Here is a 24,919-nt window from a genome sequence, read left to right as displayed (position 1 = left end):
GATGGGTTAGAGACACTGGGCTGGGTTCCAAAGCGGATATCAAGCCAGTGCAAAGAAGAGCATTTGCTCCAGTCTCACTCAGACAAACAACCCCGCCGCCTTTGGTGTAGTTGTCCCCCCGTGGGGTAGAGACGGAAGCTGCTTTGTCTCATTTTAATTTCCTTAGGGAGCTAAAGTGAGGTGAAGAGATTCCAGCTACCAAGACAAGTAGCAGATTGTAACCTCATTTAGACAGACAGTGAAGAGTCCTTGGTCTTCATGAGAGAAAAAAAAAAAAAAAAAAAAAAGGAAAGAGCAAGACGTTTAGCACTGTGGAGAAAGAGTGCGTGAGAAGGCCTGACCCACTGAAAACAACAGACGTCTTGCCGTTAAATTCACGGACACCAGAATGCAGCCTGGAGAGTCCAGGTAGAAGAGAGCCAGGCAAAGAGCCAAACAGTTGCTCTCAGGCCTTGTCTTTGCTGGTTCATATGTTGTCCTCATCCAGCATTTTGTTGACCCCTTCACAGATCCTCTGCAGGTGGGTGCGGTAGGGTTCGGAAGGTCCGTACAGCGCCGACAGGAACTCGTAGTCCGCAAAGTGGTTGAAGACGTGATTGATCCTGGAGTGGGACTTGGCCGTCAGGTGGGTGTTGACGGCCTGGTGGAGCAGGTCGCGGCACTCGTTCAGCACGCCGGACATGACCCTGCGGTCGAAGGTGAAGTCTATCTGGTAGAAGCTGACGGCGGTCATGGCCAGCGTGTGCACTTTCTTGCGGAAGTGCTCCATCAGCCGCAGCTCGTCGGCGCTGAACTGCCGGTTGCGGTACAGCACCCCCAGCTTCATGACGATCTTGATCAGGTTCTTGATGATCTTCTGGGCCTCCTTGCGGTTGTGGGTGAACTCCTTGGTGACCCGGTACAGCTCATCCAGAACCTCGCTGCTGGTGTCATCAATGAAGATGTTCGCCATGGTCTTGGAGGCCATCTTGCTCAGGAGCTTTTTCTGAGCCTGCAGAACCAAGTTCTTGGTGCTGAAGGTGTCCATCTTCTCTGGAAGGGGGAAAAGAGAACAGAACCGTGTGATTCAGGCCTTGCCCTGGAGTAATGAGCCCTCCCTTCCCAGCACAGGTCCGCGCGCACACAAAAGCATCTTGGTCTAATAGTTAGAGCAGAGGGAGCTGGGAGTCTGGCCTCCTGCAGTCTGTTCCCAGCTTTGGGATGGGAGGATGGTCTAGTGGTCAGAACAGGGAAGGTCAGAGCATCAGGACGCCTGGGGTCTGTACCCAGCTTTAGGAGTGCGCACGGTTTACAGAGTAGGAGACTAGGAGCCAAGAGTCCTGGGTTCTTTCCCCCTTTCTGGGAACAGGTGTAATCTAGTGGCTAGGTATTACAGTGGGATAAAATTCCCTAAACATCAAAGGAAGGTCAATGCACTGCGTACATTGGAAAGGCCCATTAGACCTCTATTGCTCTCTTCCCACCTGAGATCTGTATTGCTACCTATGCAGAATGGGATTTATTACCAGTTGTTTTAATGTGCCCTCCTTAAAATCTGGCTCATTTCCTTGAGGGGGAGACCCGCGTGACACTTGTTGGTCAACGTGTGGCTGGTGAGCAGCTCTTTAGCACAGCAGAGCTCACACCCCGAGAGTGGGTAACATTATAAGCCACGTTTGCTGATATAATTTTGTTCAGTCCCTGCAAGCTGCCAGAGAGCAGCACTCCTGCTGGTTTCCTTTTGTGTTTCTCAAAGCACATCAAAGCACTTGATTTCTCCGGCTCCCTGCTATGCCAGAGTTTGGATTCTGGAACCGATTCAGTTTCCTGGCTGGATGATAACCTGTGCTCACCATTACTCAGGGACCGAGTCTCCTGCGCGCCCCACCGGCGCTGCGTGAGGGAATTTGATTCTTGCAGGCCCACCAAAGAAGAAAGAAGTGAGGAGCTCATAAGCAAGGTTATCAGCTTAGCTGATGGCTGCACACAGATGAATGCAGCAATTCAGGCAAGAGAAAGACCGAGAGACAGGTTACAAGACCTGCCTAGGACTCACAAACACAAACCGAGCCACTTAGCCAGTGATTGTGTTAGAGACTGAAACAAGTGAATGAAGCAACACAGGTGCTGGGATTCATCCTGCCTGGAACAGCAACACACTACAGACCATCGTAACAACAAGCTCTCATGTTAGGACAGATGGGAAAGAGAAGCAGGTCGGTGATGCAGCTGTTTCCATATGGTGGGACCTGTTTACGCTGAATCTGAACAAATTTGGTTTGGCGCTTTCATTGGCTCAAGCGATCGGAGTTTAAGTCCCAGCTCTGCCACAAGCTCCCTGTGTGACAGTCACTGACTTGCTCTGTGCCTCAGTTTCCCCATTGGCAAAATATGGGTAACAATCCTTCCTTTTGCCCGCCCCTTGTCTGTCATGTGTGTTTACAGCACCTATCACAGAGGTGGGCAAACTATGGCCTGCGGGCCACATCTGGCCCATGGGACCGACCTGCCCAGCCCTTGAGCTCCCGGCCCTGCCCCTGCTGTACCCCCTCCCCCGCAGCCTCAGCTCGCCGTGCCGCCAGCGGGGCACGGGGAACAGGGGGAGGGGTTGGATAGGCGTGGGAGTCCCAGGTGGCCTGTCAGGGGGCGGGGGTGGGGATAGAGGTTGGGGCAGCCAGGGAGCAGGTGAGGGTTGGATGGGGGTGGGGTCCTCGGGGCTGGGGGGAGTCAGGGAACAAGGAGCAGGGGGGATTGGATGGGTCAGGGGTTCTGATGGGGGCAGTCAGGGGACGGGGGCCAGGCTGTTTGGGGAGGCACAGAGTTCCCTACCCGGCCCTCCATACAGTTTTAGCACCTCGATGTGGCCCTCAGGCCAAAAAGTTTGCCCAGCCCTGACCTAGCACAAGGGGGCCTTGATCTTGGTTGGAAGGTCTAGCTGCTGTTGTAACAATAAATAAAAATATGTGTTTCAATGCGTTGACCTGATGGGCAAAAATTACAGCGCTGGCTTTGGGAAAGCTCTGCTTAGAGGGAAGTTATTCTGGGACTTTGGCCACAGCCATTGTGTGTATATGAGGAAAAACACATAAGAGGCAGTCTATGTTTGTACAGCTCTGAGCACAAATGGGTCCTGGTCAATGACAAGCGCTCACCAGGCACTACGATAATACAGATCATACAGTATGGGGAGGTAATCCAGGCCACTGGGGTGAAGCCATTCATAAATCGATTGCTTGGAAGCATTTTCAGTGTCTCCCTTTCCTAAATAATCCAGTTTCAAACGTTTACCCTCCGGAATCGTGCACTTTAATATTGGTACTTTAAGCTTTCGGCACTTGCTCTCTGAAAGTCAGGCCTCTTTAAGGTGTCTCCAGGGGGCCCCCAGAATCACTAGCCCTTGCTGAAAATGCACATCTCAAAGGTTTTGAGTAACACGAAAACTGGGGTTGCGAGGGCTTTACTGGTTAGCGGAAATGGAGTCATTCAAAAAGGGGCAGGGACTGAGGACACAGGTGCTATGGATTATAAATCCTAACTCTTAGCTGTGGACCACCAAACACTTTACAAAGGAGGGCAGTATCATTATCCCAACTTTACAGATGGGGAAACTGAGGCACAGAGTGGCACAAAGTGCGTGGCAGGAATTGAAACCAGGTCTCCTGCATCCTAGTCCTCTCCACTAGGGCACACTGCTGTTTGTAGCAAAACAACAGACTGTGATTAAAGGAGGGAGCATAGTCTAGTGGTTAAAGCACTGAATTTGGAGTTAGGGGACCTTGATTCCATTCCTAGCTCTGCCGTACATTTCTTGGCAGTCACTTCACTTCAGTGTGCCTCAGTTTCTTCATCTGTAAATTGGGACTAATAATACTTACTGTAACAGGGTCCTCTGCCCACCCCTCTTCCTGGGGCCTGCTGACTGCCCCAAGAAAGCCCAGAGAGGCTTCCTGTTATGCAGCACCCGTGTCTTTATTTACACACACAGTTCTCCCACCGCCAGTGTTGAGCTATGTACAAGGCTTACAGGGTTAGTTCCCTCCTTCCCAAGAAGTCAGCCCACAGCCAGGAGACTGCCCGTTCTCCTGGCAGCCCCCCTTCATACTGGCTCCCAGCCCTTATAACTGCTGGCTTGTCAGGCCCACAGGTCCATGGAGCAACTCCCCAGGCCAGGCATCATGCCTGTTACACCAGCCCCAATCTATTTCTCTTGATTGGAGCTGGCTGAGCAGGGGCTAATTAGGTGCTTTTGCAGCAGCACCCTGCTACACTTACCTACTTGACATGGGGGGGGAGAAGATAGTTAGCTCAGGTTTATAAAGTGCTTTGAGATCATCCAGTGGAAGGTGCTTTAGAGTAGACCATCACACAAGATCATTGTCATCCTAGGATTTACATGGGAACAATAGTCCAGCTAATAGAACTGGTGACTCTGAATCAGTTCCTCATACAGCTAAGGAGAACTGCCCCAGGCCGGATGACAAAGGTGCTGGTGGAAGCCAGTGCAGCGAGCCCCAGCCAGCTGGGAATTTTCCATTGCAAGTTCTAAACCCCTGCAAATTGGGGGCATTCATGGAAAGGCTGGCCCAGGCTTAAGGAGGGTATAAATTAAGCGAGCAGTAATAGAGCAGTCAAAACCTGTACTATTACACGATGTTCCACGCAGCGTTATTTACAACCCTTTGGAAAACACAAAGGTTTGCAAGTATTTCCTTTTATGTGAAAACATTGATTTTACCAGCGTGAGGCTGGAGCTGCAGGCATCCTCCTAACAGGACAGGCACACGAGAGAGAAGTTGGTGCCGAGAGAGAGGGCACTTGCGATAGAGGAGAGAGAAAGCAAGCGAGAGAGAAACAGAGCTGCTCAATCGGGTGTGGGCGGCAGTACAGGGGCTAGGATTTAGCACCTGCATTTCAGAAAGTTAACTTCCCCTGCTCGTGGGAGGCTGCAGTTAGCTTTGCTGTGGCCGTGGCCCCGGTAGGGCAGCTCTGCTGTCTGCCAGTGTCTTTTCGTCCAGGGATCTTTCCAAAGACAGACGACCCAAGTTGAGTGAGCAAGTGTAGTGATGTGACAGCTCTGAGCAGCTGCCTTAGGAGAGATGGCAGTGGGGAGAAGGTTGGCTAGACATCTATTTCTCTGTGGTGGAAGCCTTCTTACACTGGCCTGATCCCCATTTCACAGATGGCAGAACTGAGACCCAGAAACCGTACGGCCCTAATTTCCCCTGGTTTCGCAGAGGAATCATTTGAGGCACCCTGGGTATCCCCAGTTCCCACTGACTCTCTCTGGACCTGAAAGTGCTCAGAACTTTGGGAAAATCAGACCCCTTTATGGTGTCTCAAACCAAGCACCCCCAAAAAGCTGGGGCTTCCAAAATCCCTGGTCACAGCTCAAGGCCTTGGCCTAAAAGATGTGGGGCTGACTTACCCAGTTGTCCTTTCAGAGCAGAGCGAAGCTGGGCTTTTAAAGGGACCATTTTGAGACTCTAGCTTGACTTCCTGCAGAGCCCAGGCCACAGAACTGAACGTGAGCCGCAGAAGAGAAAATGAATCGGGCATGTTTCTGAGCATGCGACCTTACCAGCGGAGATCCTCTCTGCTCTGCACAGACATTACACTTCCCAGGGGCTTTTCTGGGAGAGTAAGGGTTTGCCTCCCTGTCGTTGCCCAAAATGTCTGCTCTTTCCAACCTGCTGATGCCTTATCCATCCAGCCGGTGGCTTCACCCCAGAGGTAGCTGCATTTCAGTGCTGCTGTGTGCCGGCAGTTTGCAAAGTGCCTCGGGATCATGAAAGGCACCCATATAAATAGAAATTCCCACACCAAAACCTTTGTCAGCTGAGGTTGGCTAAGTACAACCTCCACCCACACAATCCTTTAAAAACAAGGAAATGCCCAGCAAAGGGAACCGTCTCTAAAGAGCCCGCAACACCCAGACATCCCTGTAAGCAACCATGGCAACAAGCACCACATAACACTCCCTCGCACTATTAATTTAACAATGCCTGGCTCTTACATAGCACTGTTCAGCCACAGATCTCAAAGCGCTGTAGAAGGCAAGTATCACTGAGACGGAGAGAAATGGAATCGTTGCAATGGAGGGCTGGAAGGGCCCTTGAGAAGTCATTTAGTCCAGCCCCCCCACACTGAGCCAGGACCAAATAACCCTAGACCATCCCTGACGGGGGTTAGTCCAACCTCTTCTTAAATACCTCCAGCGATGGGGATTCCACAACCCCTCTAGGTCATCTGTTCCAGAGCTTAACGACCCTCTGAGTTAGAAAGTTTACCTTAATATCCAACCTCAGTCTCTCCTGCTTCGAACTAAGGTGACATCCTCTCGTCCTACCCTCGGTGAACACAGAGAACTATTGGTCACCGTCCTCTCTATAGCAACCTTTTACATATTTATCACGTCCCCCGGCCTCGGCCTTCTCTTCCCTAGAGCGAACAGGCCCAGCGTTTCAACCTTTCCTTACAGGTCACGTTTTCCAAACCTCGTCTCACTTCCGCTGCTCATTTCCCTTGCGTCTCAGGGAGCAATCAGCTTCAGGTCACCCCGCCGGCCAGCTACAGAGCCAGGAGCTCAGGTCTCTCCAGCGCCAGTCTAATCTCCTCTCCAGAGAGCCATGGTTCATCCAGTTCTAAGGATCGCTCCAGGTGTGTGTAGGAAGCCAGGGGGCTCTAAACGGGACTCGGCAGCATCACCCCGGACTTGGGGAATGAATGAATTAATTCATACTCCTTCCCTCGTGCCGAACCTCTCTCTCCTGCTAATCCATTACTATCCTCTCAACGTGCTCCCCCGCCCCCCCCCCCAACAACATGGCTCACTTCCCGTTGGGCAGATGCTACCGTTTAACGAGTGACTGGAGACTTCCCTCAAATGAGACTTTTCCTGCTCAGATTAGCCCGTCACGCAGAGCCTCCTACTTGTTCCATTGTTCACCTCGGCGCTGCTTTATCAGCCGACAGAGAAAGAGGCAGTTTTGCCCCAGCACAAGTTAGAGACGGAAATAAACCAGCAGATTTCCTTCCTGTCACTCATGCTTCCAGCTCTGCTGGAGTTTGAAAACACCTCTAAAAAAACCACAACAGCCTCTGAAAGTGCCGTTCGGTCTGTGACACGGCTGTGGGAAATGGAGCAAGGCTCTGCTTCTGTCCAGAGGAAGGATGGGGCAATGGTCATGGGGCTGAGGATGCAGCGTCCAAGTCCACAGACTTCTCCGCTTTCCCTTCTCTTCCAGACCCCTGAAGTTCTCTCAGATCTCTCTCCTGCAGTTGGGAGCCTTGACACCCCATTGTGACCGTGAGGAAGGATGGCTCAGTGGTTTGGTTGCACTCCTACGATGCAGGAAACCAAAGCTCAATTCTCTGCTCGCCCAAGGTCACGCAGAAAGTCTGCGGCCAAGAGTTGCTTCCCAAGCAGTGGGTCACGACTCACCAAGGGGTTGCAGGAAGGTTTTTAGGTGGGTCACAGGCCTGGTGCAGAAGGGTCATAGCCAGGTTGCAATGTGCAGAGCAGGGAGCCAGCCCCCTGGGACAATACTTAGGGTCCTGGGTGGGACTGTACTTGGGCAGCTACACTGCTATCTTTAGCCAGCTAGTGCAACAGGCCTACCCATGTTGCAATTGCATCCCATTAGTCATGCCGTGCCTCAGTTTCTCCATATGCACAATGGGAAATAGCAATTCCCTACCTTGCAGGGGTGTTGTGAGGATAAATAAAGATTGTGAGGTGCTCAAATACTATGGTGATGAGGACCAGGCAAGTACCTTAATATACAGACAGACCTTCCAAGGCAAGATGGAATGCTCAAATTCAGGATTCAGTTTCTCTCCTGCGTCGAGGATTCAGCCACTGCTACCTACAGCAGAGTAGTGAGCTGCTTTCCTTGCCTCGCTGGATGGCATGAACCATGTTAGCTGTTCACTGATGTTGATCTGGCAGCCTGGCTCTGCACCGAAGCATGTCTTTGGCTTTGATTCAGTGGGGTTCGCTGCCAGAAGTGAGCGCTGAGGGACCTGGTGATAGGCGGGATTGGAACGAGGAAGGGCCAGGCACCTGGAGCAATTCATGCCTCACGCGTGGGCATGGAAGGAGGCACAAAGACCAGGGTGGGGGAAGGGATGGTAAGACGGATTCATCATCAGAGCAACAGGGAGCAGCAAGAGACCACAGCAGAGAGATAAGCAGAAGCGGCTTCATGCAAAGCCTTAAAGGGAAGAACAAGAAGCTTGAACTAGACATGAAAAGTAGGGGGAAGCCAGCAGATACACCCTGCTGTGGGCAAAGATAAATCCAGTTAACACCGTTCATCCACAGGGATCCTTTCTGTACCTGTTCCTCTCGGCCCCAAGCCACGGATAGTCCCTTCCCAGCTATCATGAAGGGGTTCTGAACACAAGGCAGTTACAAACGGGTTCATTTGCAAATGCGAAGTTGGCACCCGGCGCAGAGTGAGTTTGCAGCTCTGCAGCAAGGGCAACTCGCAGGGAGGGAAAAAAAACAAACTGACTTTTAGGAAGAGCTTAATTGAAGGGCATGCAGCGGAGAGAGCATCACCAAATGCCACCCCCAGATATCAAGTGACAGCAGTGACCTGACCAAGCTAGATACCACACAGCATCAGAATCAGATTTCCCTGGCTGATCAAACACAGAGGACCTGGCGTAGAGACAAACGCAGCCCTGGACTAAGAATCTCCCTTGACCTCAGCAGTGTTGCAGCTATTTAGACCAGGTCTGAGTTTTAACCCTTTCATCGGGGATGATGCGCACCGCAGGCCTGCAATGGCAAATGAGCATGTCAGTTCTCCCATAAACAACATGGCACATCCGGTGACAGCTTCACGGTTCCCTCAGCCCCGCCTGCTCCTCAGATGCTGACACAAGCCTTCTTCTGTGGGTACATGTAACTGAGATAAAGCCTGATCCCCGCCCCCGGCCCCCTATCCCCAAGAGCGGTGTACATCAGGAATAACTCCCGCAGCTGCCAGCGGAAGCGAGGGCCGAATCAGGCCCGATGGTTTAAAAGCATCCACCTGTGACGAATCAGAAAACAGGCACTTCGTGACTCTGAAAACACTGGCATCCTGTCCGCACCCAGCGGAGGCTGGTGACATTTGAAAGGGATTAGGCAAAACTGAAACATACAGGTGTGTGCAGGAAGCCAATTTGCAGCGCCACATCCAACTCAGACCACTCTGTCCTCCCAGGGGCCTCTGCTATCATCACGGCTCCGCGGGGAGTGGGCTTCAGAGCCTGAGCCCAGCCCCCTCCCATTCCACAAGCTGGGAAGGGAGCGGAGGTGATGATTTGTTATTTCCCACTCTGCCCCTCGCTACTCTCTCCCCCCGGCATTTCTTCCAGACACTGCGCACCTGCACTGCTTCCACTCCTGACGATGCTGGTCTCAATTACTGGAGCAACTGTTAGCCGTTCCCCTTCTCCCGCCGAACACCCACCCACCGCTCCCTTGATGGCGGGATGAATATTTCATAGAGCAGCACAAAGGCGCTTTAATAATTTATGGGTCAGCATGGAGAGAGAGCGTACAGCATGTGGAAAGAGGAGAGGAGAGCAGGCAGGCACCTTCTCCTCCTGGCGCTTGTTAGGGCCACGTTCGCATACCCATAGAACCCCCACCCCTCCGGTTTTGCCTGGATTTATAACTTGCAGTCAAGTTTCCTCTGGTGCAAAAGTTCTCCGCTCAGAGGGCACGTTAAACAGCAGGAGTGGCATCTGTCCAGCTGGTTGCGGAGTGGATTGAGATGCTCCCTGACTGCCCCGGAACTCAGCTCTTCCACCATTCCCCTGCCAGCGCGGTGGAAAGCAAACATGGCAGGAACGCCTCGCTGCCCGAGGGCCTAACCTGGGTCTGCTGGAGAGCGGCCTTTCACGCCAGAGCCGGACAGGAGCAAAGCAATCCGGTGCGCAGTGCTTTACTGTGCCATTATCTTGTATACACTGGGGCAAGGCACCCTGCTTGGGTCTGGTTCTTAGTCACACGGAGGCCCCTTTATGCCACCCTGGCAGCACAAAGGGACCTTGAAGTAAGTGGAAAATCCCCTGTGCAGAGGGCATCCCAAAGGGGTGCAGAGCTGCACAAGGGCTATCCCTTATACACACACATTTAAACTTCTGCCCGAGTTTGCGGGAAGCCAGCCAGGCTCTGTAAAGGGGTGAAGGAATTTCAACAACTGTCCTTCTCTTTTGCTTCTCTTCCTGTGGCTCTGCCCTGCCGTACCACCCAGCAGTTCTCAGAGCCGATAACGGACACTAATTTAATTAAGCTTCACAGCCACCCCAGGGAAGCGTTGCCACCCCAGAGAAGCGTTAATACGACCATTAAAGAATGGGAAAGAGAAGAGTGAAGTGACGTAACCACACACAGCAAGCCCATGGAGTCACCAGCTCTAACCATTAGGTAACACCCCCTACATCAGCCAACTCCAGATGCCCTTGGCAGCACTGTTCTGACAGGCGTCAGGATCTCACCCTCCCAGGCCTGACTTTTAGTGGTGTTTGGGGGTGGGGGAATAAATAATTAAAGTAGTACCTCATCTCCTGCAGCCTCTGTTGTTACCTGTTGCCATGGGCGCAAACGGCCTTGATAGCTACAACTTCCCCAGCAGCCCCATCGCTAACATCTACCAGCTGCTGGAGAAACAAGTCAGGCCCTTTGCAGGAGTTTTTCCTGAAGTGGCCAAATGTAAGAGTTGATCAGTAGCCAAGCAACCTCCGCCCGGGAGGCAGACTGTGTGCACAGCGGGTGGGTCCAAGGAGGAGAAGGAGACGGAAGCTACTGCGTAAAGACCCTCTCCCCGACGAAGGAAGCAGGAATCCGGTGAGCCACACAAGCCCAGACATGTGTACACACAGCGGTGGCCTATCCCATTTATAGCACCATGCCGGCCCAGCGTCACTGTTATTACCGGCTGCATGGTGGTGGCACAGAGGCACCGGAGTCGTAGACCAGGGCCCCCAGTGGTGCTCGGCGTTGTTCAGACACGGAACACAGAGACGGCCCCTTCCCCAAATTGCTTACAGGGAAAGGGTCCTGGTTGGGCTGGGACCGGGGGAGAAGACGTGGGACTCTATTCCGGGAACATGGGCGGTTTTGCCTCTTGGTGCAAGCTGGGCCTCTCACTGCTGCAAGGCCCACGGGTGGAGAAACACTGTTCACTGGATGCTGTGAAATGAGTTTGCGAGGCCTCAGTCCAGGCCCCAAAAGCATAGGGCTATGACACTGGGAAACTGGCCTGACTCAGGGCTGCCTTGGCCAGGCCTCCTGCTGCTCACCCCTGCCGTTGCTCTGGCCCCCAACGTCCCAGGTGCAGGCCCCAGCCAGGCAGCGGGGAATTTATTAGGGGACAGCTGGCTATGCAGCATAAAGGGAAGTGCTAATGAGTTATTGTAAAAGGCCCTTGGGGTTCCTGACCCTCTGTGGCACAGAGAGCCCTGAGCGCCTTTAATTAGCCACCCAGCAGTGGCAATGGAAGGTCCCCCTGCCACCAGCATGGCTGTGGGGCATACTCTGGGATTTCAGATGGCTAGGATGTTCTTTGGTTTCTCTTGCTGAGGCCCATCAGCTGTGACTGCTGTAAGCTGGACACCGGGATGTTCAGAGCCGGACTGAGAACTTGCCAATTCATTTCACAGAATCTCCCAAACAGCCTTTCTCAGCTCTCCAGCCCCCCCGTCGGCCCCTCGCTGCTCCCAAGCGTGGAACTGATTAGGAGTGGCAGGAAGCCAACAGACACAGCAGGGCGGAAACCAGAAGCCATCTGAAATAGATCTTAGGGTTTCTTCTTTGTAATAGGCCACAGTCACTAATAATTCTGTTCCGACTGGGAAATAGCCAACTCAGTGCAAAAACCAGAGATGAGCCTGAACCAGAACCCTGGATCTGGCTCTAGACTCTCAGCTCAAATGTATCCCTGTAAGGAGACAATCCACCTATCGGAGTCACTCAGATACTTGTGAGGACATGGGATAAGAACTTTCGACAGATCTGAGCTATTCATGTAGCTCCCAGGTGACAGAGTGCTGGGACCAGCCTGGTGAGCCAGCACTCTGATCACTGGGGCTCCAATCAGCTCTCCCAGAAAAGGCTGAGGGATATAAGGAGGACAGAAGGAGGAAGTCCTGGAGGTGGCAGTAATGGTGATCCGAGCTAGCTGAGCCTGGTGTATACAGAGACTGCCCCTTCCCGCGCTCTGGAATATTATGGCAACGATGCCTGGGACTGGGAACGGATCACATGATGTTGCCACTCAACAGAGGGAGTCTGAGAGGTTCCTGGGGCATCCGAGGACAGGGACAGATTGTGCCCTGTTGTAGCCTGAGCCTCAGTTACTCCGTTCCTGCACTGGAGATAGGGATGCTTTATGTCACCATTGCATGCCCTGTACAGGATCCTGCCTGGTCCCAGTAGAGGAGGCCTGGGCCTGCTGTGACTTACACACCCTTTCCCACAGCCCTCAGCAGGCCCTGAGAAATAGAGACTACCTGTGATACAGGGCACTTGGCTGTGCCCCCAACCTGCTCCTACATCAGGGCCAGGGAGCAGGACCAGCATAGGCCAGTTCTACATTGGCTGGGAAAGCTCCCTGAATACAGGGAGGGGAGATTCTTGGAGGGAAGGGGTGCTTCCATCCACCTTAAGGTACCTTTCCACTGGCCCTCAGTGTGCTTGCTCCCATCACAGCAGCATCCTTCCAGCTTTGGGCATAATTCCCTGGGAGAGGCAGGAAGCAGGACCGGATGGATCATGCTCTGTCCCAGAATGGAGCAAGGATAAGGAAGGGAGAGTTATTTTGAGGCCTCTCTCTTGCTTTCGGCTACCTCCCTTCCTTGTCGAGCTCAGCTCAGCAGTTCTCTCTTCTGGAGCAACTTCCTCCCTTCCTTGCTCAGGAGGATGGTGATTAAGGAGGCTCATCAGGAAGAAAGCTTTCAAGCCCCCATGCGGAGAAGTCTCAGCTGACTGGCACACTGAATGCTCCCAGCTGACGGGGTCTGCGCCTCTAAAAGGATCATTGCAAATATTAAGCCACTTTCGAAACAAAGAAAGATTCTCATGAGGCGGGGGGGAAGCTTGTGGTAGGTGCACCCCAAGTTGGGTCTAATGGGGTGGCTGGCTGGGCAGGTGGCGAGCAGTCATGGTGCAACTCTTGCCGGTTTCACTGTTACCCCCTTGTCCACACTGTTCTGTTGGTCTCATTCCCCATCTCGTTTTTTGACATAAAACTGAACACAAGCCAGGACTGCGTAACTGACCGCTGGACTATGCCAAGGGCCGTGGGTCCCTGATCTACGTGTGACTGTGTTGCAAATAATGAACAACATTTACAAGCTGTGTTCTAGGCTTGCTGCATTTATAAGTTTGCTTTTAAGCAAACTGATGGTCCAGTGGTTATTAGACTCTGGAGCCCTCGGGTTTATTCCCAGCTCTGCCACTGACCTGCTGGGTGACCTCAGGCAAGTCACTGCCCCTCTCTGTGCCTCAGTTTCCCTATCTGTAAAATGGGGTGATGCTGCTCAGAGGGACTAAGAGGGTTAGTTCTTTGGAAAGAGCGATAAAGTCCTTGAATGGAAGGTGCTAGAGACATATATGATGTTACTCATGAGATCAGGAACACAGAAATTGACAGTCAGGGTAAGACCTATCATAGAATCATAGAATATCAGGGTTGGAAGGGACCCCAGAAGGTCATCTAGTCCAACCCCCTGCTCGAAGCAGGACCAATTCCCAGTTAAATCATCCCAGCCAGGGCTTTGTCAAGCCTGACCTTAAAAACCTCTAAGGAAGGAGATTCTACCACCTCCCTAGGTAACGCATTCCAGTGTTTCACCACCCTCTTAGTGAAAAAGTTTTTCCTAATATCCAATCTAAACCTCCCCCACTGCAACTTGAGACCATTACTCCTCGTTCTGTCATCTGCTACCATTGAGAACAGTCTAGAGCCATCCTCTTTGGAACCCCCTTTCAGGTAGTTGAAAGCAGCTATCAAATCCCCTCTCATTCTTCTCTTCTGCAGGCTAAACAATCCCAGCTCCCTCAGCCTCTCCTCATAACTCATGTGTTCCAGTCCCCTAATCATTTTTGTTGCCCTTCGCTGGACTCTCTCCAATTTATCCACATCCTTCTTGAAGTGTGGGGCCCAAAACTGGACACAGTACTCCAGATGAGGCCTCACCAATGTCGAATAGAGGGGAACGATCACGTCCCTCGATCTGCTCGCTATGCCCCTACTTATACATCCCAAAATGCCATTGGCCTTCTTGGCAACAAGGGCACACTGCTGACTCATATCCAGCTTCTCGTCCACTGTCACCCCTAGGTCCTTTTCCGCAGAACTGCTGCCTAGCCATTCGGTCCCTAGTCTGTAGCTGTGCATTGGGTTCTTCCGACCTAAGTGCAGGACCCTGCACTTATCCTTATTGAACCTCATCAGATTCCTTTTGGCCCAATCTTCCAATTGGTCTAGGTCCTTCTGTATCCTATCCCTCCCCTCCAGCGTATCTACCACTCCTCCCAGTTTAGTATCATCCGCAAATTTGCTGAGAGTGCAATCCACACCATCCTCCAGATCATTTATGAAGATATTGAATAAAACCGGCCCCAGGACCGACCCTTGGGGCACTCCACTTGATACCGGCTGCCAACTAGACATGGAGCCATTGATCACTACCCGTTGAGCCCGACAATTTAGCCAGCTTTCTACCCACCTTATAGTGCATTCATCCAGCCCATACTTCCTTAACTTGCTGACAAGAATACTATGGGAGACCGTGTCAAAAGCTTTGCTAAAGTCAAGAAACAATATATCCACTGCTTTCCCTTCATCCACAGAACCAGTAATCTCATCATAAAAGGCGATTAGATTAGTCAGGCATGACCTTCCCTTGGTGAATCCATGCTGGCTGTTCCTGATCACTTTCCTCTCATGCAAGTGCTTCAGGATTGATTCTTTGAGGACCTGCTCCATGATTTTTCCAGGGACTGAGGTGAGGCTGACTGGCCTGTAGTTCCCAGGATCTTCCTTCTTCCCTTTTTTAAAGATTGGCACCACATTAGCCTTTTTCCAGTCATCCGGGACTTCCCCGGTTCGCCACGAGTTTTCAAAGATAATGGCCAGTGGCTCTGCAATCACAGCCGCCAATTCCTTCAGCACTCTCGGATGCAACCTAAAATCCATCTCACCCAGCATCCTGTCTCTCACAGTGTGAGAGGTGCAAGAACCCACCACAGCAGCTGTCGGGTAATCTGCCTCTCACCATAGTTCTCACCCTGATCTCTAATAGTTAGCGATTGGCTTAAACCCTGAAATTTAATATCTCTTCCAAAAGTATTGGCAATAACTATGACATATACTCGTTATCTCTTTCTGAATCTTGCAAAGTTCTTGGTCTCCGTGACTTCTTGTGGCAATGAGTTCCACAGTCTAATTATGTCTGGTGTGAAAAAGTAGTTCCGTCCATCTGTTTTGAATTTACCACCTTTTAATTTCAGTGAACATCCCCTAAGTCTTGTGTTAAAAGACCAGGAGGAACAGATGTTCCTAATCTATCGTTTCTAGACCATTCATTATATTATAGAATCTTATAACATCCCCTTTTATTTGCCTAGTCTCTAAGGTGGTCGTAATAATAATCCTCAGCTTTTATAGAGCTTTATACAGCAGTAGATCTCCATGTGTTTTACAAAGGAGGTCAGCATCATTATCCCCATTTTACAGATGGGGAAATGGAGGCACAGAGAGGGGGAAGTAGTATGCCTAAGGTCACCCTGCAGGCCAGTGGCAGGGCTGGGAATAGAGCCCAGGTCTCCTCAGGCCCAGTCCAATGCTCTCTCTACCAAACAGTTCCAATCTTTTCAATCACTCTTCATAGGAGAGACTTTCTAGGCCGTTGATAATTCGTGTTGCCCTTCTTGGAGTCCCTTCTAAATCTGCAATATCATTTTAGAGAGGAGTTAAATGGCTCCTGTCATAAATATAAAGGGAAGGGTAAACCCCTTTGAAATCCCTCCTGGCCAGGGGAAAGCGCCTCTCACCTGTAAAGGGTTAAGAAGCTAAAGGTAACCTCGCTGGCACCTGACCAAAATGACCAATGAGGAGACAAGATACTTTCAAAGGCTGGGAGGAGGGAGAGAAACAAAGGATCTGTGTCTGTCTATATGCTGGTCTTTGCCGGGGATAGACCAGGAATGGAGTCTTAGAACTTTTAGTAAGTAATCTAGCTAGGTATGTGTTAGATTATGATTTCTTTAAATGGCTGAGAAAAGAATTGTGCTGAATAGAATAACTATTTCTGTCTGTGTATCTTTTTTGTAACTTAAGGTTTTGCCTAGAGGGGTTCTCTATGTTTTTGAATCTAATTACCCTGTAAGATATCTACCATCCTGATTTTACAGGGGGGATTTCTTTATTTCTATTTACTTCTATTTTTTATTAAAAGTCTTCTTGTAAAAAACTGAATGCTTTTTCATTGTTCTCAGATCCAAGGGTTTGGGTCTGTGGTCACCTATGCAAATTGGTGAGGCTTTTTATCCAACATTTCCCAGGAAAGGGGGGGTGCAAGTGTTGGGAGGATTGTTCATTGTTCTTAAGATCCAAGGATCTGGGTCTGTAGTCACCTAGGCAAACTGGTGAGGCTTTTTACCAAACCTTGTCCAGGAAGTGGGGTGCAAGGTTTTGGGAAGTATTTTGGGGGGAAGGACGCGTCCAAACAGCTCTTCCCCAGTAACCAGTATTAGTTTGGTGGTGGTAGCGGCCCGTCCAAGGACAACGGGTGGAATATTTTGTACCTTGGGGAAGTTTTGACCTAAGCTGGTAAAGATAAGCTTAGGAGGTTTTTCATGCAGGTCCCCACATCTGTACCCTAGAGTTCAGAGTGGGGGAGGAACCTTGACAGCTCCTTTCCCTTCCTACTGAGCTGCTTTTTTAAACTGGTGGATGGGGCTTTAGAAGACAAATCATGCCCCACTGTCACCTGTTCCAGCAGAAAACACCACTGATTTTAGATAAGAACATAAGAATGGCCATACTGGGTCAGACCAAAGGTCCATCTAGCCCAGTATCCTGTCTTCCGACAGTGGCCAGTGCCAGGTGCTCCAGAAGGAATGAACAGAACAGGGAATCATCAAGTGATCCATCCACTATCGCCCATTCCCAGCTTCTGGCAAACAGAAGCTAGGGACACCATCCCTGCCCATCCTGGCTAATAGCCATTGATGGACCTATCCTCCATGAACTTACCTAGTTCTTTTTTGAACCTGTTATAGTCTTGGCCATCACAACATCCTCTGGCAAGGAGTTCCACAGGTTGACTGTGTGTTGTGTGAAGAAATACTTCCTTTTGTTTGTTTTGAACCTGCTGTCTATTCATTTAATTTGGTGGCCCCTAGTCCTTGTGTTATGAGAGGTAAATAACACTTCCTTATTTACTTTCTCCACACCAGTCATGATTTTATAGACCTCCATCTTATCCCCCCCTTAAGTTGACTCTTTTCCAAGCTGACAAGTCCCAGTCTGATTAACCTTGTCTCATATGACAGCTGTTCCAGACTCCTAATCATTTTTGTTGCCCTTTTCTGAACCTTTTCCAATTCCAATAGATCTTTTTTGAGATGGGGCGACCACATCTGCCCGCAGTATTCAAGATGTGGCTGTACCATGGATTTATATAGAGGCAATATGAGATTTTCTGTCTTATTATCTGTCCCTTTCCTAATGATCCCCAACACTCTGTTCGCTTTTTGACTGCCGCTGCACATTGAGTGGATGTTTTCAGAGAACTATCCACAACGACGCCAAGATCTTTCTTGAGTGGCAACAGACCACAAGGAACAAGCTTTGAACAAGGAACAAGCTTTGTTCTCTGTTCTTCCATCCTATCAAGCCATTCAGGGCATGGGGCAATAAATGAAACGGATTCTGAGCAATCACTGCCTCCTCAAATCCCAGCGACAGGCTGGTTGCCCCTTGGACTGGGGTCGCACTTCAGTGCTCTTGCTCGGCACCAACACAGTTTACTCCCCTGGAACCAGATCTTCAGTAGAGCTCCACTCCCACTTTGATGCCCAGGTAAGCAGCCAGGTGCTCAGAAGAGTGCAGCGTGTTGGGTGGAAACCTGACCCCAAGGAGAGCTGCTGAGTGCTGAGGCCTTGGGCAAATCCTGCCCCCGGTCATGGGTGCTGAGCCCTTGAAAAATCTGGGCAGGAGAATGGAGTTGGTGGGTGCCATGTTGAAAGGGCTGCAGGAACACTGGGCCCTGAAGTGGCATCAACATCCCTCCTACCCCTTTAGTTACCCCAGGCCAGGGAAATATTAGTAGATGGGGTCATACATCGGGAACAAGACAGCATCCCACATCATCCTCCCTGACCCATACAGTCTGCAGCATTCGGAGTGGGCATTAACCGTTACTGCCGGTATTCAGACACTACACCGGGGAGCACTGTGCAATGGGGCTTTCCCCCTCTCTGATTCTGAGGAGGTGGGAGATGGGCCTTCCTAGAACCTGCTGGCATGGGGACAGGGGGCGAAATCCCCATTGCCCGCCCCAGAGATTGGCCAGCATTAAGGATAGCAGAGAGGTGCCTCTGGATGCAGGGAGAGAACAGAGAGCACTGGCATGAAGGTGAGATACGGGCCAACTAGGACCCACTGGCAGAGAGAGGAGATACCCACTGCCACCGAGCGACAAGGGAGAGATATCAGGACAGGCTGGTGCTGCAGGAATGAAGAGATGCCCATTAGGGTCTTGTGCCATGGGGGGAGAGAGAAAGAAGGTGGAGCTGGGGGGCAAGCCCTGGTGGCGGGGGACAGGCGGGAGGATGATGCCCAGTGGGGCAGGCCCTGGACCGGATGTGTGTGTGTGGTGCCCGATGGAGGGGAGGATGCCTGTCGAGGGATGGGGGAGGGGGATGGAGGGGGGACGAGGCCTAGCCTTGGGGGGGATGGGGCAGGCCCTGGGGGAAGACAGGGGGGTGATACCCTGCAGGGCAAGCCTTGCCGGGGGGGGGGGCAGACGAGAGGGTGATGCCCAGCTGGGGGGGCCGGGGGACAGGCCCAGGGCCGGGGTGGGGCAGACGGGAGGGTGATGGCCAGCTGTGTGGTGGTGGGGGGGGGGGAGAGAGGGCAGGCCCAGGGGGAGGCGGGCAGACGGGAGGGTGATGGCCAGCTGTGTGGTGGTGGGGGGGGGGGGGGAGAGGACAGGCCCAGGGGGAGGTGGGCAGACGGGAGGGTGATGGCCAGCTGTGTGGTGGTGGTGGGGGGGGAGAGGACAGGCCCAGGGGGAGGTGGGCAGACGGGAGGGTGATGGCCAGCTGTGTGGTGGTGGGGGGGGAGAGGGCAGGCCCAGGGGGAGGTGGGCAGACGGGAGGGTGATGACCAGCTTGGGGGGGGCGGGCAGGCCCTGGCCGGGGAAATGTCCCAGACGCCCGCCGCGTGGCCCAGGGCTGCGCCGGTCGATTCCCGGAGGGGGACGGGGGGGGGGCTCTTTAACCAGGGCTCAGTTCTCCAGCCCGACCCCTCCCGGGCCGCCCCCCGGTCCGGTCCCTCCCGGGCCGCCCCGCACTTACCCGCCTCCGGCGGGCACCGGCCCGGCGGGGATGCGCGTCCCTCTCCCGCGGCCCGACGGCGGAGCTCGGCGCCCGTCCCGCTGCCCGGCCGGCAGGGTCCGGTCGCAGGGTCCGGTCCGCCGCGGCCCCCGCCCCCGGGCTCTCTCTGCCCCCGGGCGGAGCCGGGTCACGGGGCCAGCGGCAGCTCGGCGAGCCCCAGGCAGCGCTCCCGGGTCCCGCTCCCCGGCCCCCCCGCGGTGAAACCCGAGCCCAGCGCAGCCCGAAGTTTCAAATTCAAGGCGAAGTCGGGGGAGGGGGGGTTGACGGAGCCGCCAGCCAATGGCAGCGCTGGGCTAGCTACAAAGTAGCCAATGGGGCCCGGGCGCAGGGGCGGGCTGCACTTGGGGTTTGCTATGGGAGAAGCTGCCCCCTGCCCCGAACAGGCTCCTTGGTTCCCTGCCCGGCCAGGGGAGCCTCTGGCCGGGCGCTGGCACCGGGAAGGGCCCCTGCCCCAGCCGGATCAGCTCTGCAGAGCTAAGTGCCGGAGCTGGGGGAGCAGCTTGAAGCGGTTCCCCATCATTGGGTTTGCAGTTTGGTGCGATGACTCGCAGCCCCCCCCCCCCCAGGCAAATGCAGCCCGGGTCACAGAATCATAGAAGATCAGGGTTGGAAGGGACCTCAGGAGTCACCTAGTCCAACCCCCTGCTCGAAGCAGGACCAATCCCCAATTTTTGCCCCAGATCTCTAAATGGCCCCCTCAAGGATTGAGCTCACAACCCGGGGTTTAGCAGGCCAATGCTCAAACCACTGAGCTATCCCTCCCCCCTGCCAAAGCCTTGGCCTCTTTTGTCTCCCAGGCTTTCCCTCGCTCTTCCCTCTGGCTTTATTGCCCTGTTTTGCTTCCGCCAGCAACTCCGGAGGCTCTTGGCAGCTCCCTAGCCCATCCCGGGTCACACCCTCCCCGGGAAGCGGCGTAGGCTGCAATAATAAGAGTAATTACCAGCCGTGAGCCTGCTCAGCCCTCAGCCGCACCGTGGCTCAATGGGGCCCCAGCAACAGCTCTTAGCTGGAGAGAGAAGGGTCATTATCCCCGTTTCACAGATGGGGAAACCGAGAGACAGAAAGTCACCTGCCTTGCTGTGAGTCAGTGGCAGGAGCTGCACCCAGGAGTCTTAATTGTTACTCGCCCTCTCCAACCACTAGATTACACTGGGACGGGTTCGGTCAGGGAGACCCCCTTGGGACTGCCACCTGATGTGCTGAGATTACCTCTGAGCCTGTTTTCTCTGCCAGTTTCGGACTTCAGAACCCTGCCTTGTTGAGCCAGAGTCCAAACCACCACCCCAAAGCTGCAGACTTAACTGAAAACAGCTCAGCAAGTGCTCCTGTCTCCAGCACCCAGACACCCAGCTCCCAAGGGGATCCAAACCCCAAATAAATCCATGTTACTCTGCATAAAATTTACAGGGTAAACTCATAAGCTGTCCACCCTCTATAACTCTGATACAGAGATCTGCACAGCTGTTTGCTCCCCCAGGTATTAATCACTTACTCTGGGTCAATTAATAAACAAAAGTGATTTTATTAAGTATAAAAAGTAGGATTTAAGTGGTTCCAAGTAATAACAGACAGAACAAAGTACATGACCAAGCAAAATAAAACAAAACACGTAAATCTAAGCCTAATACATTAAGAAACTGAATACAAATAAAATCTCACCCTCAGAGATGTTCCAATAAGCTTCTTTCACAGACTTTTAGACTCCTTCCTAGTCTGGGCCCAACCCTTTCCCTTTCAGTCCTTGTTAGTTCCAGCTCAGGTGATAACTAGAGGATTTCTCATGACTGGCATCCACCTTTGTTCTGTTCCACCCCCTTTCATATCTTTGGCACAAGGCGGGAATCCTTTGTTTCTCTCTGGGTTCCCACCCCTCCTTTTAAATGGAAAAGCACCAGGTTTAAGATGGATTCCAGGATCGTGTGACATGTTCCCATGTCCTGTGAGAATTCATTACCCACTGGCTGGCACACACATATACAGGAAGGCTACAAGTAAACAGAGCCATCTACAGTCAATTATCCTGGTTAATGGGAGCCATCATGATTCTAGACTGCCATGAATGGCCCACACTTTGCATAATTACAATAGGACCTCAGAGTTATGCTACATAACCCTAGTTTCAGATACAAGACTGACACATTCATACAAATAGGATGACCACACTCAGTAGATTATAAGCTTTGTAATGATACCTTACAAGAGACCTTTTGCATAAAGCATATTCCAGTTACATCATATTTACACTCATAAACATATTTTTATAAAGCATATGGAGTGCAAGGTCACAGAGCTGGGAATAGGACCCAGGAGTCCTGATGCCCATCCCCCGCCCTGCTCTAACCACTGGGTGCTCTAGCTTGCACTTTATTTCAAACAGCCACCTATGGGCCCTGGGATGCAGACAATAGCCATCAGGCAGTATACTTGGCCATACCCTGATCCCTCCAATCCATTCACCAGTGCCAGGGGCTGGAAGCAGGGTAGAGCCCTTATGCCAGTTCTATGCTGGCCAAGGAGGCCCTGTGCACAGGGGGCCATTTCTGCCCCCTTTAAGGCCACTTTATACTGCCAGGGGGCTAAAAGCATGAGTTGCTACGGCTTGAGCTAAATGACCCAGCCTTAGGGGGTGTCTACACTGCAATCATGGGGCACAGGTGCTGGAACCCCCTGGCTTGAAGTAGTTTCCATTCTATACAGGGTTTATAGTTTGCTTCAATGGCTCAAAGCACCCCTGTCATGGGGCATGCTTGCATTTCAAGCAGACGTATCCAAGCTAGTGTGGGTCCTGGAACTGTGAAAATGCAGCTGCATGGCAAAGGTTGGACAAGCCCACCCAGAGCCCTGGGGTCTTGCTCTGGCAGTTAGCCCATGCTGAAGCCAGCACTGCTGTGGCTTCACTGCTCTGGAACCTGATCTAGTTAGATTTGAAAGCTAGCTCAGGTATGTCAGCTCGAGCGGCCATCATCCCGCAATTGCAATGTAGTCAGTCCCTCAGCTGGGTGAAGCAGCAGTCTTCTGTGGACTGGCCACTACAGGGAGACTAACACCCACATTCTGGCGGGAGTTACACCAGCACCTCTGAAAACGGGGATCTAAAGTTCCCTGATCCCTCACCCAGCACATCATCTCCTTGCAACATACCTGCCTTGAGAAAGGCTGCTCCCAGACACGTGTCACCCCATAGCCCTAATGCAATCATGGCCTTGTATCACCCCAGAGTGTCACCTCAGACATGGACTCAGAGACTTTAAGGTCAGAAGGGACCATCGTGATCGACTAGTCTGACCTCCTGCCCATTGCAGGCCACAAAGCCTCACCCCCCAACTCCTGTGATAGTCCCCTAGCCTCTGGCTGAGTTACTGACATCCTCAAATCATGATGTAAAGACTTCTAGTTACAGACAATCCACCATTGACACTAGTTTAAACCTGCAAGTGACCCTTGCCCCATGCTGCAGAGGGAAGACAAAAAACCCCAGGGTCTCTGCCAATCTGATTCAAGAGAAAATTCCTTCCCAACCCCAAATATGGGGATCCGTTAGACCCTGAGGATGTGGTGGGCAAGACCCAGCAGCCAGACACCTGGGAGAGAATTCTCTGTAGTAACAGGTTTGCCCTGTCTAGATTTTGACCACAGCTTTTTTCTGCATCAGCCAGGTCCCCTGAACAGACCTTCCCTGCATTAACCATTCCATGGCCAAAGTTGAATCGCCTCTTTCTCTGCTGGTAAGTTCAAATGTTTATTCAAGGTTCATCTTTTATTTTAACGGCTCAGATTAACATCATCAAAGCAGCTGTTCCCTGGAAGCTAGGGCTGAAGCCAGAGAAAAGAGCTTTGTTACTTTGTGGTAGTTTGGCCAGAGAGCAGGATGCAGCTGGAATATTTAGAATCACAGCTGTCGACAATGTTCTGTCCACTCCTGGTGCCTGGAGGAACAACAGTATTCCCTGGACAGGCTGTGTACATCCAGTACTGGACAAGTTACCCCATGGAGCAAGAGACTTTCCATTGACTTTAGTGTACAATGAATGCATGTGTTTGAGGATATCGTATATGCGCATATATTTGTATATGTGTAGGTGTGTGCCTGTATGTATATGTGTGTATATTTACATATGTGTGTGACTATATTGATGTGTGTACACATGCAGGGGTGTCTGTAAAAGGGTATATATTTATATGGGTGTAGATGTGTAGGAACCGATGTAGGTGTGAGTGTGTGTTGATATGTGTCCACGGGGTGTGTGTAGTCATGTGATTATGTTTAGGGGTGTGTACAGGAGGGGTGTGTATGTATGGAGGTATTTACACGTGTGCAGATGGATAGATTTGTTTGTGTGTGCTTTTCAGTGTGTGGGTGCGTGTATGTGGAAAGGGTATTTAGATATTTCTAAAATTGTGCATCAGTGTGTGTTTGTAGGGGGTCTGTGTATGTATAAATCTGTTTGTGTGCAGTGGACAGTGTATACATATTATGTGCACACAGATATTTATGTCTATGTGAGTAGGGGGGTATGATTGGTGAGGGGAGGTGTGATTGCCTTTATATGTGTGACTGTAAATGTGTGAAATGTGTATACACGTAGATGTGTGTGTGCTTTAGGGGGTGTATGTTTATGCATATGTGTGTGTTTTTCTATGAGTGTGTGTGTGAATAGGGGCCTGTGTGTGTGTTTACATGCATGAGTGTATGGGACTGTCTATACTGCAGCTGGAGCAAACTTTAGCTCAAGTAAATGGACATATGCTAGCTTGGCTCGAGCCAGCAAGTAGCACTGGGCTCACTTGGGCTGGTCACCTGAGAACAAACCTACCCGGACCCTGTGGGTCGGACTCAAGCTCGCGTGGGACCCTGGCCAGCTAGCTGGAGCTGTTGCCAGTGCTACTGTGAGCTACACGGCTATTTTTACGGTGCTTGCTCCCAGATGCAGAGTAGACATACCCTATGTGGGCACTGGAGTGTGTGTGTGTTTGTGTGTGTGTGCGCATGCGTTGGGAGGCGTGTGTTTACATGTATGAGTTTGTTTGCATATAGGGGTGTAAGCGTGTGTGTTTACATGTGTGTACGTGTGCGTAGAGGGGTGTGTGTATTTATACATATGAGTGTGTGTGTGTTTAGATGTGTGAATGTACGTGTGCGTTATGGGGTGTGTGTGTGTATTTATACATATGAGTGTGTGTGTGTTTAGATGTGTGAATGTACGTGTGCGTTATGGGGTGTGTGTGTGTATTTATACATATGAGTGTGTGTGTGTTTAGATGTGTGAATGTACGTGTGCGTTATGGGGTGTGTGTGTGTATTTATACATATGA

General features: G+C 51.8%; 1 protein-coding gene across 4 annotated transcripts; it reads right to left on the bottom strand.

Moving 5' to 3' along the window:
• Positions 1–265: 265 nt before the first annotated feature.
• TNFAIP8L1 (TNF alpha induced protein 8 like 1) lies at positions 266–19,828 on the bottom strand. Of its 4 annotated transcripts, none has more exons than XM_084614261.1 (2): positions 19,568–19,828; positions 266–1,032 (listed from the first exon to the last, which is right to left on the bottom strand). In XM_084614261.1, exon 2 carries the CDS (start codon positions 1,025–1,027, stop codon positions 467–469), a length of 561 nt encoding a protein of 186 aa, XP_084470387.1. In that variant the 5' UTR covers positions 1,028–1,032; positions 19,568–19,828; the 3' UTR covers positions 266–466. The 4 variants fall into 4 exon arrangements, with proteins under 4 accessions (XP_084470387.1, XP_084470390.1, XP_084470389.1 ...); XM_084614264.1 differs by lacking the exon at positions 19,568–19,828 and adding an exon at positions 10,538–10,636; XM_084614263.1 differs by lacking the exon at positions 19,568–19,828 and adding an exon at positions 6,474–6,718.
• Positions 19,829–24,919: the final 5,091 nt, after the last annotated feature.

Source organism: Lepidochelys olivacea (assembly GCF_965140295.1).
Source record: "Lepidochelys olivacea isolate rLepOli2 genome assembly, chromosome: 25".
Taxonomy (NCBI): domain Eukaryota; kingdom Metazoa; phylum Chordata; order Testudines; family Cheloniidae; genus Lepidochelys; species Lepidochelys olivacea.
Note: the sequence above shows the minus strand (reverse complement) of the source record. Positions and strands in the feature narration are given on the sequence as shown.

What these genes read in the sequence shown, in the direction of transcription:
- TNFAIP8L1 (XM_084614261.1), bottom strand. Translation starts at nt 1,027, where the DNA reads ATGGACACCTTCAGCACCAAGAACTTGGTTCTGCAGGCTCAGAAAAAG.